This window comes from Microcebus murinus, chromosome 2 (assembly GCF_040939455.1).
Source record: "Microcebus murinus isolate Inina chromosome 2, M.murinus_Inina_mat1.0, whole genome shotgun sequence".
In the NCBI taxonomy this organism is placed as follows: domain Eukaryota; kingdom Metazoa; phylum Chordata; class Mammalia; order Primates; family Cheirogaleidae; genus Microcebus; species Microcebus murinus.
Window position 1 is genome coordinate 59,846,459 of NC_134105.1, and position 19,884 is coordinate 59,866,342.

At 35.7% G+C, this 19,884-nt stretch overlaps 1 protein-coding gene across 1 annotated transcript in view; it reads left to right on the forward strand.

Annotated features, from left to right (window-relative positions):
- MSH4 (mutS homolog 4) overlaps nucleotides 1-19,884 on the forward strand; it is a 93,967-nt gene that overhangs the window by 8,808 nt on the left and 65,275 nt on the right. Inside the window, exons 3-7 of the mRNA XM_075999426.1 lie at nucleotides 1,499-1,659; nucleotides 5,512-5,622; nucleotides 9,877-9,992; nucleotides 10,893-11,066; nucleotides 14,528-14,700. Of these exons, the coding sequence (XP_075855541.1) occupies nucleotides 1,499-1,659; nucleotides 5,512-5,622; nucleotides 9,877-9,992; nucleotides 10,893-11,066; nucleotides 14,528-14,700 (735 nt within the window). The remainder of the gene's footprint in view (nucleotides 1-1,498; nucleotides 1,660-5,511; nucleotides 5,623-9,876; nucleotides 9,993-10,892; nucleotides 11,067-14,527; nucleotides 14,701-19,884) is intronic.

The window sequence follows — 19,884 nt, forward strand, 5'->3', positions numbered from 1 at the left end:
AAAGAAATAAAAGACCAATTTGCTTCTTTGAAAATAAAATTTCAGACATTTTTAGTCTATTTTTCATACATGTATAATGCCCTTTAAGTGATTTCGTATACTTTATGAAACACTTCTATATTATTCCATTTAATTCATATAACATCCCTGCAAAAAAGTTTGGTATTTCCGTTTACAGATGAAGAAATGGTAGCTTTTATTTTTTATTTATTTTATATATATATATATATATATATATATATATATATATATATATATTTTTTTTTTTTTTTTTTGAGACAGAGTCTCGCTTTGTTGCCCAGGCTAGAGTGAGTGCCGTGGCGTCAGCCTAGCTCACAGCAACCTCAAACTCCTGGGCTCTAGCGATCCTTCTGCCTCAGCCTCCCAAGTAGCTGGGACTACAGGCATGCGCCACCATGCCCGGCTAATTTTTTATATATATATCAGTTAGCCAATTAATTTCTTTGTATTTATAGTAGAGACGGGGTCTCACTCTTGCTCAGGCTGGTTTTGAACTCCTGACCTTGAGCAATCCACCCGCCTCAGCCTCCCAAGAGCTAGGATTACAGGCATGAGCCACCGCGCCCGGCTTATTTTTTTATATATTTTTATAAATATATATTACTTATTTTTTTTTCTTTTTTCATCTACTTGCCTTATTTCTCAGGTGAGGAAATGGTAGCTTTTAAAAGATTAAAAAATTTACTCAAGCATTCATAGTTTGTAAGGCACATATGTTAACATTAGTAATATATGTAATGGTTTAGAGCATGAGCTTTGGAGCCAGGCTGCTTGGGTACAAATTCTGTCTCTGCCAGTTCCATCCATGCCTCAGTCTCCCTGTAAGTAAAATGGAGAAAATAATGGTGTCTATTTGATAGGATTGTTGTGACAATCAAGTGAGTTAATCCAAATAAAGAATTTACAATGTTCTTGCTAATAGTAAGCACTTAATAAATGTTGGTTATTTTGTTGTAATTTTTATCTCTATATTACACAGATATTTCACAATTGGAGTTCATAGTCGTATAATGTTTGATCTTTATACAATGCATCCATATATGTAATCTAATTTGATCCTTTCAGGGAGCTCTCAAGTTATTAAATTATATTTTATAATTTATAATTATTTATTATGAAATAATTTATCCAAATTCAAATATCTTTCAAATGATAGAGTAAGGTAAATAATCTAAGTTTTGATCTCACGTTGAGTGGTCCTTTTATGATTCCATCTAATAAAGTATAAAATAAGACAATGTAAAAATTTGTTATTTCTAAATGTGAGGTTAAGTTTTGGCAAAATACTTTGAGAATTAATATTTTTATTTGATCTGGGTTATGAAAAATTATTTTTTTACTGAGAAAAAAAGGTTATTTTCTTGGGTATTAATACAGTAGTGATGTCCTAGATTAGGTGCTTTAAGATCTTATGTGAAAGAATTAGAAGTGACTATTAATTAATGTTTATACATTTTCTTTATTTAAAAATTAATAGCTACATCCTCATCTGCAGTTTCTATACACTCCCCATCAGTTATTGTAGCTGTTGTAGAAGGGAGAGGACTTGCCAGAGGTGAAATAGGAATGGCAAGTATTGACTTAAAAACCCCACAAGTTATATTATCCCAGTTTGCAGACAACACAACATATGCAAAGGTAAGTATTAATAATCTGAGAAAATGGCTGATCTAGTGGGCAGTATGCACATTTTCAAGTCAGTGGCTGCCTAATTAGTTTATTTTTTTTTTTATTTTTAATTTTTTTTTGAGACAGAGTCTCGCTTTGTTGTCCAGGCTAGAGTGAGTGCCGTGGTGTCAGCCTAGCTCACAGCAACCTCAAACTCCTGGGCTCGAGTGATCCTTCTGCCTCAGCCTCCCAAGTAGCTGGGACTACAGGCATGCGCCACCATGCCCGGCTAATTTTTTTTTTATATATATATATATCAGTTGGCCAATTGATTTCTTTCTATTTATAGTAGAGACGGGGTCTCACTCTTGCTCAGGCTGGTTTTGAACTCCTGACCTTGAGCAATCTGCCCGCCTCGGCCTCCCAAGAGCTAGGATTACAGGCGTGAGCCACAGCGCCCGGCCTTAATTAGTTTATTTTTGGTGGAATAAAGGTTATTCATGATTACTTCAATATAAATAATTTAAAATAAAATTATTTTACATCTGATTTTTATTTTTTAAGTATATTTTGACCTAAAAAGAATGTGTTTTACTATTACTTGAATATTCCAAAGTTACTGTTAATGTTAATTTCTAAAATTAACATCCTCAAATCAATAATTTTTAGACTCATTCCAAAGGTGATAATATATGTGATAATGTGGTGCTGATCATAATTCTGAAAGCCACAGTCCAGAAAACCATAATCTCAATGTTGAAATCCTGAAAAATCAAAATCCCTGAAGTTGAAATCCCTAAAGTCTAAAATCTCTAATGTCTAAAATTCTGAAAAATCACAATACCAAAAGATTAAAATCACAATACCAAAGATTAAAATCCCCAACACTGAAATCCTAAAAGCCAAATTCTAGGAAAGGGATTAGTGCATTTTTGGTTGTACATAGGATAGTTGCATCATATTAGTTGCATCATGTTTGGCAGAACTACTACCTTGTTATTGTCTTTATTTGGAAATTTAATATAGTTTAAGGAGATGCATGTGGGTGTCAAGTTGACAAGGGGTGGACTTGTGTTCTTAATTTTAGGTGTCAACTTGACTGGATTAAAAATACCTGCTAAAGCATTATATGGGGTCTGTTTTTGAAGGTGTTTCCAGAGAAGATTAGTATGTAAGTCTGAGTGGACAAGGTGGGGAAGATCTGCTCTCAATGTTGGCAGGCACCATCCAGTTGCCAAGAACCTGGAGAGAGCAAATACAGAAATAGAATTAGTCTCTCTTTGAGAGCTGAGACAGACTTTTCTTTTCCTGCCTTAGGCATCAGAAATTTGACTCCATGAAAGTGCATTGTCACAACATTGACTTTGTGTATAAGCATTGTGCATATAGGTAAAAATGTTGAAATTTCCTAAATAAATAAAGAGATTCCTTTTCATACATCTGCATTTGCTAAAGATAACATTTCTTGAAATCTCAGCTATTTGGGTGATTGCATGTGTGGTGGTGACCAGTTGCAGTTTTTGATAGATCTCATCAAAAGACTTAGGTTGTCCCTCATGGTATTTCTTTTTTGTTTTGTTTTGTATTTTTAATTATTTTTTCTTTTTTTCTCTCTGTATAATTGCAGAACCTCATGGCATTTCAAATGACCACAGTTATAAAGTTGGGTGCACCCAATTACCATCCCTAGTGATATGCATTTTTTGACCTATTTCATTATGAATATGGTTTATCTGTTCATAACTGTTATACCCATGGGACTGTTATTAGTATACCTGAGTGTTTATGCTTGTAAAAATACTGTATATATGTTATTATTGCTTATTTTATTGTGTAAAGTGGTCTATAGAGTATTCTATTGTGTTTTTATGTTTCTCAAAAAAAAAAAATCACCTTTTACAAATGTAAATTAAGGTATTTAAAAATTTCTAAATTATTTCTCCCAGAATTATATTTTTGTGATTTTGATCTTTTCGGGGGGGGGATTGTGATTTGGGGGATTTTTAGACTTTAGGAATTTTGCTCTTTCAGGATGTCAACATTTATGATTATGGTGTTCAGGATTGTGTCTAGGTTATGGCCCAAATCTATGATAATGCAATTTCCAGAGTGCTGTTTTCACTGATTTATATTTGAATTTTAGTTTTCCAGCATTAGGGAAGCTGGTATCTTAGGTCAGCCATAATTGGTAATTGTCTTTTTTTTTTTTTTTGAGACGGAGTTTCGCTTTGTTGCCCCAGGCTGGAGTGCAGTGATGTGATCATAGCTCACTGAGTCTTGAACTCTTGGGCTCAATTGATTCTCCTGCTTCAGCCTCCTGAGTAACTGGGATTACAGGCATGAACCACTGCACCAGCCAATTTAGTCTCTTAATTTCTTGCCTTCACTTCTTATTTTGGCTCCATTTTATGTCACTCATCATTAATTTGGGCTACTGACCTATTGTCATGGGAGTTTGTATAATATCATCTATCAGGTAGAACAGTGGTCCCCAACCTTTATGGCACCTAGGACAGTTTTTATGGAAGACAGTTTTTCCACGGACTAACCAGAGAATGGCAGGGATGGTTTCAGAATGATTCTTGCATTACATTTATTGTGTACTTTATTTCTATTATTATTACATTGTGATATATAATGAAATAATTATACAACTCCTCATAAATTGGGGACCCCTCAGGTAGAGATAGTTTACTCCTAATCTCTATATTTGGAAAAGTTTTTTGACCCAATTGTTACTTTATTTAAAAAAAAATTTTTCCAATTATTATTTTAAAAATATGATCTACTATGTTTAGTGTTTTGTTATTCTTTTTTTTTTTTTTGAGAGAGAGAATCTCACTTTATTGTCCAGGCTAGAGTGAGTGCCGTGGCGTCAGCCTAGCTCACAGCAATCTCAAACTCATGGGCTCAAGCAATCCTTCTGCCTCAGCCTCCCAAGTAACTGGGACTACAGGCATGCGCCACCATGCCCGGCTAATTTTTTCTATATATATTAGTTGGCCAATTAATTTATTTCTATTTATAGTAGAGACGGGGTCTCGTTCTTGCTCAGGCTGGTTTCGAACTCCTGACCTCAAGCAATCCACCTGCCTCAGCCTCCCAAAGTGCTAGGATTACAGGCGTGAGCCACCATGCCTGGCTGTGTTTTGTTATTCTTTATTCTCTTCCTTTAGTTTGCCTTAATGGTTCCCTATTATATAGGTTTACTTTTCCTAACTAATAATTAAATTTTTTTTATAACTAACTACCTTAATGATATTAGTATGCCATACTAACTTCATCTGTAGATATTTTACATTTTTATACAATTTTCAAAGAATAGGAATACAATTTTTTAAAAACAGAAATGTTAGACAAATTGAAAAAAATTTCTGTGTTTATCATAGTTCTAAGAAATGCACTATATTATATGAAAAGCATAAGGTCATTGTTTTTCATCTGTTTCTGTACTTTTCAACTTCTAAAGTATAACAGTGTGGCCATAATGATTTTATCATCATAGTTACCTGTTGGATGTGTTTATATTTTTAATGGAAATGGATAAAATACTGGTAAAAGAATTTATTTAAAAAAAATTTTATTTGGGAAATACATATTTGATATATTCAAATTAATTTTTGAGCTTAACACTGTTACAAACTATTTTGAGTAAAATATATCCTATATTTATGGTAATATTTTATATTTATGGTTATATAGGGAATATGTTTAATATATAACCATTAGAAATATATTTTAATTGAGATATATAATTAGGACAGTTGTAATTTTGTGTATCTATTAATTAATTTTAAATACTTATCAGAAAAATATTAAACCTTTTTCTTAGAGACCATCCTAAGCTTATATTAAAGAAATTGTTTATTTAAATGATTTTAGGTGATCACTAAACTCAAAATTTTATCACCTTTGGAAATAATAATGTCAAATACTGCTTGTGTTGTGGGGAATTCAACCAAGTTGTTTACTCTGATAACAGAAAATTTCAAGGTAAGCGATTTTTATTCTCAATAGTAATATTCAAGATCAAATTGTTGGGGCATGGTGGCTCACACCTATAATCCTAGCACTCTGGGAGGCTGAGGCAGGAGGATTGCTTGAGGTCAGGAGTTTCAGACCAGCCTCAGCAAGAGGGAGACCTGGTCTCTACTAAAAATAGAAAAATATTAGCCAGGCAATTAAAAATAGAAAAAAAAATTAGCTGGGCATGGTGGTATAGGCCTGTAGTCCCAGCTACTTGGGAGGCTGGGGCAGGAGGATCCCTTGAGCCCAGAAGTTTGAGGCTGCTGTGAGCTAGGCTAACACTTGAGCCTCTAGCCCAGGCAATAGAGTAAGATTCTGTCTCAAAAAAAAAAAAAAAAAAAATAGCCAAATACGCCAGAAGTAAAAAAAAAAAAAGAAAAAAAAAAAAAAAAAAAAAAGAAAACAGAAAGATCTAATTACTTTATTTAAAATCCACTTTGTAATATCATTATAAAGAACTATAATTTGAGTAACTTTATATTTGGTGCCCTAAAGTAGTTACTAAACACAAGTCCTAATCTAAGGGACTATTAATACAAATAGTAAAAATGATAGAGAATTTACTTATTTGATCTAGTATGTTTAATCTACTTTAATCAAAAAAAATGTTTTAGATAATAAGGTTTCTCAGAGTATACAAGGGGAAGACACTTAGAGAAAACATAGGTTTCCTTAGGTGTAGCTTCCTGGAAACTAGTTATTGTGATGTTACACTGGTTAAAATTGAAATTGTCACTCTTCTAGTAGGTGCTAAGAGCACCTACTTTTTCCTCTAGGGAATTTATTTTTATTTTTATTTTTATTTATTTATTTATTTTGAGACAGAGTCTCGCTTTGTTGCCCAGGCTAGAGTGAGTGCCGTGGCGTCAGCCTAGCTCACAGCAACCTCAGACTCCTGGGCTCAAGCAGTCCTTCTGCCTCAGCCTCCCAAGTAACTGGGACTACAGGCATGTGCCAGCATGCCCGGCTAATTTTTTCTATATATATTAGTTGGTCAATTAATTTCTTTCTATTTATAGTAGAGACGGGGTTTTGCTCTTGCTCAGGCTGGTTTCGAACTCTTTACCTCAAGCAGTCCGCCCACCTCCCAGAGTGCTAGGATTACAGGCATGAGCCACCGTGCCCGGCCTCCTCTAGGGAATTTAATCTGTGTTATAAAATTGTTTCCACTTCCCCTTGTAACATTACTGCCTCACAATTAGCCTGTTATTCTGGCCTTCATCTATTGGACTGTAACAGATAAGTGCTGTGGAACCTTATCCAAGAATGCTCTCCCCTTCACTAAGGGCTTTCCCACCGTGTAGTTTATTTCTTCCCTCTAGCAAATCTCACTGTTTTGTAAAACAGGGGTTGTGATTCTAAACCAAGTAGACAGCATTGCAGTTGAAGTAACTGCAGTTATTGCAGTTGGAATAATTCCTTAGGAGTGCAAATTATTTTCATAATATACTATATTTTGTTATGTTTGTAGACTTATATTTGGAACCAACCTGACACTTGGAGTCCAATGAGGTCATTTCTCGTTCCTAATATATTCAGCATTTGCAGTTATATAAGATTTGTTGTGGTGCTCTTAGAGATCCTATGTAGCTCAAGTGTCTTTGACTCATTGATCACTATTCTAAATATATTGTCTCTATTAGACAAATTTCTTTATATGTTTTATTTCATTTATTACTTCATACTTCTTTTCATCACCTTTATGTATATCTTTCTAACTTTTGTGGGGTTTTTTCTGCTGTTGTTCTGATTAGGGCTTCTAAGTCTTTTGGTTATAAGTAAATCCAGTGTAAACTAGTTTAAGCAAAAAAGGAAATATATGGCTTTATGTAACTGGGAAGTCAGTGGTTGGATAGATCCTGTCCCTACTGTCAAAGATAAAAAAGCCAGGCCGGGCGCGGTGGCTCACGCCTGTAATCCTAGCACTCTGGGAGGCCGAGGTGGGCGGATTGCTCAAGGTCAGGAGTTCAAAACCAGCCTGAGCGAGACCCCGTCTCTACCATAAAAATAGAAAGAAATTAATTGGCCAACTAATATATATAATATAAAAATCAGCCGGGCATGGTGGCTTGTGCCTGTAGTCCCAGCTACTCGGGAGGCTGAGGCAGGAGGATCGCTTGAGCCCAGGAGTTTGAGGTTGCTGTGAGCTAGGCTGATGCCACGGCACTCACTCTAGCCTAGGCAAGAAAGCGAGACTCTGTCTCAAAAAAAAAAAAAAAAAAAAGATAAAAAAGCCAAACACTTGTGACAGTGATAAGGATGGATTTTAATCCGTAATGTACTATTGCAGTAGGTGAAAGAGTCAGGATATGGCTTTGAGCAGTTAGAATCAATGTTAGTATTTTGTTCAAGTCTTTATAGGCCAAGGTCCAGGCCTATTTGAGAAGAAGGCTCAGAGGAATCTGGGTAGAGTTTGGTTAAAGAGAGAATCTTTGTCACTACCCTTGGCCCTAGTACCATCTTCTTTCCACTGTAGATTACTTCGATGAGATTTAAGAATATGATTGCTGATGGCTCCAGGCTGATGTCATCTCAGTTTAGCTAACGCAGAGGAAAAAGAACTTTTTTTTTCAGTGTCTATATATGAATTCCAGGGAAAGACACTGACTTTTTCATCTCCTTTTTATGTCAAAATATTAAGGGCGTACACATGGTTTTTTTACATAGATACCTTATTTAAGGCTCAAGTCTGGGCTTTTTTTCATTTTCCCACGTTAGACTCACTATTTCTGAGAGTTATGAGGCCTTCTGATTAATCTTGGATCATGTGTTTTTTGCTGTGGGGCATGGAGCACTGTAATTGATAGGCCTAGCAGAATCATGTGGAATGCAGCATAAGTCCTCCAAAGGAAAAAACAACATAATTTCAGTATGTTTGAATAAGGCAGTATAGCACAGTGCTTAGGAATAGAGGAATCGACTGGCCTTGTTTCAAATCCTGACTCTAAGTGACCTTGTGCAAGTTACTTAACCACTTTGAGCTTCAGTTTTATTTATCAGTAAATTAGGGACAATAATAGTACCTACTTCCTAGAGAATTGATATTTTATATAAGATAATCAGAGATGGCCACATTGATAAGGTTATATTTGGGCAAAGTCCTGAATGGAGCGAGGGAACAAGCCATGGAGGTTAAAAATTTTATAAGCAGAAGGGAAAAGCAATATTATTATTATCATTATTATTATTATTACCACACTTACCATAAAAAGACCTTCTTTAGTAAGGCAAAATGGTGCATGTCTGTCTGCAGTTCCAACTACTTGGGAGGCTGAGACGGGAGGATCACTTGAGCACAGAAGTTCAAGACCAGCCTAAGCAATGTAGCAAGACCCTATCTCTTAAAAAAAAAAATACCTTCACTAAATCAGAAGCAGTATGAAGTGGAAAGAAATCTAAATTTGAGTCTCAGCTCTTTCACATATCAACTGTATATTATTAGAGAAGTTGCTTGCCTTTTCAGAATTTTATTTACAGGGAAATTAGAATTAGTAAGACAAACATCATAGGATTATTGTAAAGATGAAATAAGATAACTTTTAAAACAATCTTGACACATACATTTTCTACTTACTCATGATTTTTTTTTTGGTCTTAACAGCTCTTTCACAATCAACTGGTATTGTATTACCTTTCTTACCCATTATTTTTATTCAAAGTAGGTAAACCTTTTATTGAACAACTTCATGGGTTTTTTTTTTTTTGCTCTCTTTTAAAAGTTTCATTATCTATTTCTCTTTATTCTGAATATATGAAATTCACTTTAAATAAATAGCATTTCATAAATTTGATAGGTAGGCATGGTGGTTTCGTCTTTTCAACGAGCACATTATAAGGATCTACCCTTTCTTGATTATCATAGACTATGGAAGGCTGAATGTAAAATCTGTGACATTGTTTCTACAGAATAAATTACTACAAGGCATAGATTCTCATCTTTATTTTTTATTATTGTACCTACCATATTCAGCTAAGGTTCATGAGAGTAAGTTCTAATAAGAGCTACAGATTGTATCCTATAATTCACTTAGCTAGATGGAAAATCATTCCCTGTTTATAAATAACTAAGAAAAGTTCTTATTTAAACATCAAAAACATTAATAAATAAACTTTATACAATATTTAAACCACCTACCTATGTACCAGCATGTGTTTAAGAAAGCAGTTTTGAGCAAGCTCATAGTACTTAAACATTTATTTTGAAATCAAAATTTTTTTCAGAATGTTAATTTCACTACTATCCAAAGGAAATACTTCAATGAAACAAAAGGATTAGAGTACATTGAACAGTTATGCATAGCAGAATTCAGCACTGTCCTAATGGAGGTTCAGTCCAAGTAAGTTATAACTTAAGAAAAGTAATAAATGTCTTATGTGAGTTTCACAAGGACAGGGATTTTTGTCTATTTTCTTCTGTACTGTATCTCTACCACCTAGAAAAGTGTCTGGCTCACAATACACACTTAGTAATTATTGAAATAGGAAAATAGTTAACTAAAATTTGTACATAAATCATATATTGCTAATGAATTTATATAGAATATCTCCAAATTAGTCACCATCTATTGCCGTTAGGGTTGCTGCTCCCTTTACTTTGGTGTGAAAAACTCAAGTGATTACAGTAAACTAGAAATGTGAAGACTTAGAAGTGAAACACAGGTAAAGCTGTGTTTCTGATACTTCATATCTTTTCCCCTAAAAGATTCAGCATGAGACATGGAATGATATTTTTGGGACAGATTATTTTTTAGATCATGCTAAATAGATAATTTCTTTGAGCCAGATTGTATCACCTATTTACTCAGTTAATCACAGTGGTTATTCTCACTAAGATCATAACATACTTTCCTGTACATTGGGATCTCTTGATTCTGTCTTTAAAGTCTGAGACTTTCTCCATATTATTTCAATACTTAGAATGGTATGTAAAAAATTGACACACATCACCATTGAAAGTTGTCTTCTAACATGGAATTTATTGGAGTCTAATATCCCTTAAGTGTCAAGATTTTTAAAAATTCTCTATTAGTATCAATTTTTATGATTTAGATGTTAATCACCTAGTTTTCAAAGTAAGGAACAAACACTTGGCCTACCTTTTCCCTTTGAGTTAAAGTAATGCCATGCAAGTATTTATAATCTTCCTTAAATTAAGGTAAAATATATATTTTCTTTTATAGCAATACTTTTTTTTTATTCTGAAGATGTATAGTGATGTATCATTGTTCACCTTATAGGTATTACTGCCTTGCAGCTGTTGCAGCTTTGTTAAAATATGTTGAATTTATTCAAAATTCAGTTTATGCACCAAAATCGCTGAAGGTGTGTTTCCAGGGTAGTGAACAGACAGCCATGATAGATTCATCATCAGCCCAAAACCTTGAATTATTAATTAATAATCAAGACTGTAGGTAAGAACATCTAATTTTTCCTTACAAAACATATTGGTATATTTTATGTCATGTTTTTCTATAAATACTTTAAAGTTCTTTAAACTGTTTGATTTTTGTTGTTGTTGAGACAGGTTCTCGCTATGTTGCCCAGGCTGGTCTTGAACTCCTGGGCTCCAGGCATCCTCTGGCCTCAGCCTCCGGAGTAGCTGGGACTGCAAGGTTATACCACCAAACCTGGCTTATGATGGAGAAATATTGAATAAACATTTTTTTTTGAGACAGCATCTTGCTCTATTGCCCAGGTTAGAGTACATTGGTGCAATCATAGCTCACTGCAGCCTTGACTCCTGGGCTCAAGCAATCCTCCCACCTCAGCCTTCCGAGTAGCTGGGACTACAGGTGCATGCCACCATGCCTGGCTAATTTTTTTTATTTTTTGTAGAGACAAGGTCTTGCTGTGTTGCCCAGGCTGATCTTAAACTCCTGGCTTCAGGCAGTCCTCTTACTTTGTCCTCCCAAAGTGCTAGGATTACAGGCATGAGCCACTGTACTCAGCCTGAGTAAACATGTTTTTAATCATTGTAATTTTATACTATTGTTGCTGATCTGCTCAGATGTTTCACCAAAATCAGGTTTTAAAAAGATATTTGTACTAAATAACAAAAAGCAAACAACCGATTAGCCAGGCATGGTGGCATGCACTTGTAGTCCCAGCTACTCAGGAGACTGAGGTGGGAGGATCACTTGAGCCAAGGAGTTTGAGGCTGCAGTGAGCTATGATCATGCCACTGCACTCTAGCCTGGGCAGCATAGTGAGACCCTGTCTCTTAGAAAATGAAAAACAAAAACCAAACAGCCCAATTAAAAACTAGGCAGAGGGCCTTAATAAACATTTCTCCAAAAAAGATAAACAAATAGCCAGTAAGTACCTGAAAAGATGCTCCACATCACTAGTCATTGGCAAATGCAAATCAAAATCACTGTTAGGTACCATTTCACATCCATTAGGTTGTGAGTTAAAATTACCTTGACATTGACTTTCTATGTTATCCTATGTTATTATGGCCAAGCCTGGTACTTATTACAAAGTATTTTATATTCAGTTTTACCTTGTCATGTTTCATATATCATCATTGCTCATCATTATCATTGTCAAGCACTGCTTGAGTTCCTGCTGTATATTAGGAATACAGAGATCTAAATGACAGAATATCTGACCTTCACGAGTTCATATTATGGTTGTAAAGGTAATATTGAGAAGTCTTTTCACAGTCTTAAACCAAAGAATCTCAGGTTAGAAGATAGATATTCTACCTACTAAACTATCTGAATAGTTCTAATGTTTTCATAGGTTGTCACCTGTTCAGTGCAGTGTTACATACACTGATTACTATAGTTAATGGTAGGTTTGTGTGTACTCCTCACATCCTTTGTTCCTGCAGAAACAACATTTTCAAAAAGTAAAAAATTGAGCATGCAACGAGACCCCCCAGCCAGTTGATATGAGCAATTCCCTAAAAATTTGTTTAAATTAGTATAAAAATCTGGTAGTCTAATGACTAAATATTACTAGCCATTTTTTTCCCTTCTCTCACACCCCAGATTGAATCAATCAGTAAATCCTCTTGATACAGCCTTCAGAATATATACCAATTCTGGATCGTTTCTCACCATTTCCAAGGCTACCATCCTAACCCAAATTTCTATCATCTTAAATCTGGACTACCATAATAGCTTCCTAACTTGTCTCTTTGCCCCTTACCCTCCTAAAATTAGTCTGTTCTCAACCTGCTTCTGTTACGTGTACAGTAGAATCCAGACTCTTTACTATGGCCTACAAGGACTTCTATGTCCTGGCCTCTATCAGCTTCTTTCATCTCCCTCTATTCTTATCCCTACTTGCAAAGCTTCATCAACCTTCATCTTTCTGGTTCTGGAGCCAGACTTTCTCGGTTTAAATTGTTGCTGTGATACTTACTAGGAAACCATAGACAAATTACTTAATTTCCTTGTGCTTCAGTTCCTTTCTTTGTAAAATGTGGAAATAATAACATCTACCTCATACCGTGGTTATTAGAATTAAACAAGTTGATACATGTAAAGTGCTTAGCACAATCCCTGGTCCATACTAAGTGTTCAGTATATATGAGCTATCTTCGTTATAATTCTCATGATTCCCATTCTGTCATCTTTTCATTGCTGGCTCCTTTCTTATCATGCAAGTCTCAACTGTCAAACACACAGAGATGTTTCTCAACCAACCTAACTAAAGCAACCCTTATTCTTTATACATTGCTATAGTTTTTGTTGTTTTTAACAGTTTCTGTGCCTGAAATTATTTTCTTTTTTATGTGATTATGTGTTTATTGTCTCTCTCCCTCCCTGCTCTTTCTTGTCTTCAGTCATGGCCAGTAAAACTGATAAAAAATTATTGACAGTCAACCACTAGACTATAAGGTCCATGAAGGTAGGAATCATGTCTATTTTGCATGCCCAGTGTTTAGTATAGAGGTTTTTGTTTTTTCTTTTGAGACAGAGTCTCACTCTGTTGCCTGGGCTAGAGTGCTGTGGTGTCAGCCTAGCTCACAGCAACCTCCAACTCCTGGGTTTAAGCGATCCTTCTACCTCAGCCTCCCAAGTAGCTGGGACTACAGGCATGAGCCACCATGCCCGGCTAATTTTTTCTATATATTTTTAGTTGGCCAATTAATTTCTTTCTATTTTTAGTAGAGACAGGGTCTCGCTCTTGTTCAGGCTGGTTTGGAACTTCTGACCTTGAGCGATCCTCCTGCCTTGGCCTCCCAGAGTGCTAGGATTAAAGGTGTGAGCCACCACACCCGGCCTACTATAGAGTTTTGAATACCATAAGGACTCAATAAATATTTATTGAATATTAAAAGGAACTTTTATACATGTATCATAATTGTCTAATAAATAGTCCAGTGAAATGCATTCTTTATAATAGCTTATTTCTTTATAGGAGCCACTTAGAAATTATGAAATTCTCTTTTACTTTTCATTCTCCTCTAACTTCTTAAATTAGTATAAGGTGATTATGTTAAATACTAATTTTATCAATATAAAATTTCTACCCCTCAAGAATATATTATTGATATGTAGCTGTAATTGATGGATGTCATGGACTAGAAAACTTTATATTAGTCTAAATATTAATATTATAACTGACCTATGGAAAAAAGTCATTAAGTAAGTACAAGGGGGTATTGTCCATCCATGTTAGTCAAAGTGGAGTTCATTGACTGACAGCCTACATGGATGGAGCTTGTTCAAAATATAGATTCTCATGTCTCATCCCAGACTTACTCAATTAGAATCCCATGTGATTTGTATGCAAATTTGAGAATCACTGCTGTAGATTATAAGATTATTAATATTTAATTACGAAGTTAAAGTGCAATTCCTTGGATTTTGCTTTGTATACTTAATGAAATTCCCTAACTTGTATTCTGTTTTCAAAGGAATAATCACACTCTCTTTGGTGTTCTAAATTATACTAAGACTGCTGGAGGGAGTAGAAGACTTCGTTCTAATATTTTAGAACCTCTAGTTGATACTGAAACCATTAACATGAGATTAGATTGTGTTCAAGAACTACTTCAAGATGAGGAACTTTTTTTTGGACTTCAATCAGGTAAATGAATATCATCTAATTTTTTAAAATACAAATTAGTTTTATAAATACAACTGGTTTAGTTATTTTTTTCATGTTTCTGAAAGGCAGATAGTGAAGGTGTGAATTTTGTATTCTTGTATGGAAGCTATTTTTCTGAAATATTCTGCTGAATCATGTAGTAAGTCATTCAGAGGTGTTTTATATTTTGATTTTCTGGATGCTATTTTTTTCCATTTTTTCTGTGGGTTTTTTTTTTTTTTTCATAGATACCTTATAATTCTTTTCCTTCATGGTGATTTTCAGAGAAGGGAAGATTTGTCCAGACTAGGTAATTAACAACAAATGGGGTATATTAGTTTCCTAGGGCTGATGTAAAAAAGTACTTCATACCCCATGATTTAAAATAACAGAAAATTTTTATCTCACAGTTCTGGAAGCTAGAAGCTGAAACTGAGGTGTTGGTAGGGCCATGAACACTCCTGAAACCTATAGGAGAGAATTCTTCTTTTTCTCTTCCTAGCTTCTGGTGGTGGCTGTCAGTCAATGGCATGTCTTGGCTTGCAGATCTGTCACTCCATTCTCTGCAGCTGTCGTCATATGGTGTTCTCCCTGTGTGTCTTCATATTGTCTTTTGGTTTTTTTTTTTTGAAACAGAGTCTTGCTTTGTCTCCCAGTTAGAGTGCAGTGGTGTCATTATGGCTCACTGTAACCTCAAACTCCTGGGCTGAGGAGATCCTCCTGCCTCAGCCTCCCCAGTAACTGGGACTGCAGATGTGGTCTACCACAATTGGCTAAATTTTTCTATTTTTAGTAGAGATGGGGTCTCAATCTTGCTGAGGCTGGTCATGATCTCCTGAGCTCAAGTGATCCTCCTGCCTTGGCTTCCCAGAGTGCTAGGATAACAGACATGAGCCACCATGTCCAACCCAAATTGTCTTCTGTTCTGGAGGTCTTAAATCAGTTTCACTGTGCTAAAATCAATGTGTCAGCAGGTCTCCATTTCTTTTGGAAGCTCTAGGGAAAAATCCATTTCCTTGTTCTTTTCAGTCTCTAGAGGCCACCGGCCTTCCTTGGCTTGTGGCCCTTCCTCCACCTTTAAAGCCACAATATAGCATCTTCTCTGCTCTGGCCTCTGCTGTTGTACTTATATCTTCTCTCTCTGACTCTGATCCTCCTGCCACTCTCTTGTAAGGACCTTTGTGTTTACATTGAGATCAGGAGATGATCCAGGATAATCTCTCCACCTCAGGATCCTTAACTGAGTCCCATCTAGAAAGTTCCTTTTATTAGTTAACATATTCACAAATTCCAGGGATTAGGAAGTGAACATCTTTGGGTGGCCACCACATACTCACCTACATAAACTCCTTCAGTCTCTTCTCATTGCATTTAGAATAAAGTCTAAACTCTTCTATATGGCTCTTTACCTGTCATCTCCCATAGCATCCTTTGCTACTCCTCACTTTCCACTGTTCCTTGTAGTATAATTAAACTTCTTTAAGTTACTTGAACATATCTACTTTCATTTTCTGGCCTTGGTACTCTATAGTTTTTGCCTAGACTATTTCCTCTTTCTTCCCTACAATGCCTCCTCCCAAGCTACTCTTTTTTTTTTTTTTTTTTTTTTTTTTGAGACAGAGTCTCACTTTGTTGCCCAGGCTAGAGTGAGTGCCATGGTGTCAGCCTAGCTCACAACAACCTCAAACTCCTGGACTCAAGCAGTCCTCCTGCCTCAGCCTCCTGAGTAGCTGGGACTACAGGCATGTGCCTCCATGCCCAGCTAATTTTTTCTATGTATATATATTAGTTGGCCAATTAATTTCTTTCTATTTATAGTAGAGACGGGTCTTGCTCTTGCTCAGGCTGGTTTCAAACTTCTGACCTTGAGCAATCCTCCTGCCTCTTCCTCCCAGAGTGCTAGGATTATAGGCCTGAGCCACCGCGCCCGGCCCCAAGCTACTCTTTAGCTATTAATAACTGCAGTTCATCTGTTGTTATTCCAGTTTAGATGTCACTTCTGCTGAAAGCCTCTCTGACTCTGGAACTCTGGAAGTCTGTGTTAGGCATCATTTCTACATGTTTCCTATAGTACCTTGTTATGGCACTTACCTTACTATATCGTAAATTCGTGTTTTGGTGGATGGCTCCCATATAAGGCTAGGCCGTAACAGATATTCATATTTGTTATTGATTCATTGTCGAACTTGTTAAAATTTATATTCTGTTCTTCCCCAGATAATACTGTTTTGTATGATGAGATTTTGCTGAAAAACTTGGATTTTCTTTGAAACTTTAATTTTGATATATTTTAAGTTTTTTAATTCCTTACAATTGAAAGCTTTAAATTGGCATCTACAAATGTTAAACATTTCTATGTTTTCTATCTCTGAATAGATTAAAATTTATCCTAACATGCAGTTAAGTAGAGGAACAGGACATAAGGCAAGGTGGGAGGATAGGAGGGTGATTTATTAAAATATAAGAATCTAAACCTTATGAAAAAAATCCCCAGTACCTACTTTATTATAGGCATTCTATAGGTGTTAGGGATAAAAAGATGAGGAACATTAAGCTTAAGTTTCTGTCTTTAAGGACCTCATATCACTATTAGGGAAACAGAACTCTGAATAAATAATTATGATACAGTGTGATGATAAATATAATAATAATTGAGTATTTTATGGGAACACAGAGAAGAGAGCTGGGATAAAGCTAGAATCCAGGTGGGATTCACAGTGGTAATATTTCAGCTTTGTCTTAAAGAAATGAATAGGATTTTGGCAACAGGAGAATCCTAGCAATGATTTTTAAGACAAAGGGAACATGCCTGAGCAAGGTACATTTGATGCAGGGGTGGGATCCCAGTGAAGGGAGATACCTGAACTCAACAAGTAGGTTCTTGGCTTTGCACAGAAAGAATTCGAGTGAGAGCCAACTAGTGACATAAAGTTTATTGAGACAGAAACAGACAGCAGATCCTACCCCACAGAGTAGTGGTCCTCTTCCGAGTATGAGGGGACCTCTTGTGGGGCAATTGTAATGTTTTTAAATAGTCAGAAACTCCATTGGAAATCAGCCATATGTGACCAGCATTGTCTTGTGATCAGGCCATAAAGTTTAATCATAAACTACTGTCACAAAATGGTGAGCGCAAACAGTTTATAAGGCATCTGGTTTAGTAATTCATCAATCTTTGAGTGGTCACGGGCCAGCAACTTGCTAGCAACTTCCTTGTTCAGAGTGGTTAGGGTCAGGTGACAGTCAAAAACGGCTGAATTCAAGCTCTCTGGACTTCCCTTTTCTACCTTATCTCTACATTAAGTTGATGTTCAAAGGAGTAACAAAGATGGTTTCTTTTAGATATAGTGGCCAGGATAAAGATCTGGTATGCGTGCCATTGGCTATGATCTTGAACAGTATTTACTTTCTAGAGGACATTTGTTTTTCTGGGAAGCTTGTGAAGTTAGGATTAGCATAAGCTTCATTGATTGTACTTACATTGATACAAAACAGCTTGTTGTATTTAAGGCTTGGCCGGTAGTTATTTATGACTTGAAGCCTTGGGGAATGGCAGGAATGAGGATGGAGATAAGATTATGAAGGTCCTTTATATAATACTAAAGAGTCTGAATATTTTCCTTCAGGCAATATGGAGCTGATGATTCTGAACCAAGAGAGTAATATGATCCAATTATTATTTTAGAAACATTCTGGTTATAATGATAGATTTGGGGAAAGAAAGAAGGAAAAGCCTGGAAAGAAAAAGAACAATATTATTGAGGGCTTATGAGAGTCTGACTAGTGGAATCACATGTAAAATCTGATAATAGTGTTAAACATAATGAAGATTATAATAGCAGTTACAGTGCTAAGAGGCCAGTATTTAGGGAGCACAGTCTGGAGGTGGTGCAGGACAGTGAATGTGGAAGTTCTATGGGCACCTCTCTGGAAACTTTGTCCTCAATGTCCTGGCTTGCCTCAGAGATCTCTGAAATGCCTTAGGGTCATTCTCCCATTATCCTGATGAATAGAACCTGACTTCTTTCTATTTATATTAATCTCTTTACCAAACAGTCACTTGGCTGTCCTGTTAGTATTCCTTGCCAAACATTGTTTTTTATTCTTTATGTGGTCAGGCTGAGAGTTTTTCAAATCTTTTCATTCTGCTTTCCTTTTCATTATAAAATTTCATCTTTAAATTATTTCCCACTTCTCTCATTTTACTGTAAGTGGCCAGAAGAAGTCATGCAGCATCTCGTATGCTTTGCTGCTAGATACCCTGGTTCATTGCTCTTAAGTTCTGCCCTCTACAAATTCCTAAGATGTGGACATAATTCTCCCACATTCTTTACAACTGTACAACAAGGATAGCCTTTACTCTAGTTTCCAATATTTTGTTTCTCAGTTCCATCTGAGACCTCATCAGAATAACCTTTACCTTCCATATTTCTACCAACATTCTAATCACGATGACTTAAGTAATCTCTAAGAAGCTGTAGACTTTCCCTATATTTCTACTCTTTTTTCTGAGCCCTCACTAGAATCGTCCTAAAGACTATGTTCACAGCAATCTAGATTTCTTCTAGCCTTCTCGTCCAAATTTTTCTAGCCACTACCCATTACCTAGTTTCAAAACCACTTCCACATTTTCAGGTATTTGTTATAGCACCAACCCCAGTCTCAGTACCAATTTTCTGTCTTTGTTTTGTACTGCTATAACAGAATATCTGAGATTGGAAAGTTTATAAAGAAAAGAAGTTTATTACAGTTCTGGAGGCTGAGAAGTCCAAAGTCTTTTATTTATTTATTTAATTTATTTAAAAAAAAATTTTTTTTTCCCCAACCGTGCTGAGGTTAAAGAGAAGTTCATTGTCAAGGGGCTTGGATCTGATGAGGGGCTTCTTGCTTCATCGTATGTAATATAGTGGAAGGGCAAGAGAGTATGTGTATGCATGAGAGAGGAAGGGAGCCAAACTCACTCTTTAATCAAGAACCCACTCCTATGATAACAGCATTAATTAATTCATGAGGACAGAGCCCTCATGACCTGATCACATCTTAAAGGTCCTGCTTCTCAACATTGTTGCACTGGGGATTAAGTTTCCAAAACATGAACTTTGGGGGATATATTTCAACGCTAGCACACATATTGTCTCACTTAATTCTCAAAACAAACCTGATATTATGCTGGTATATGTTATC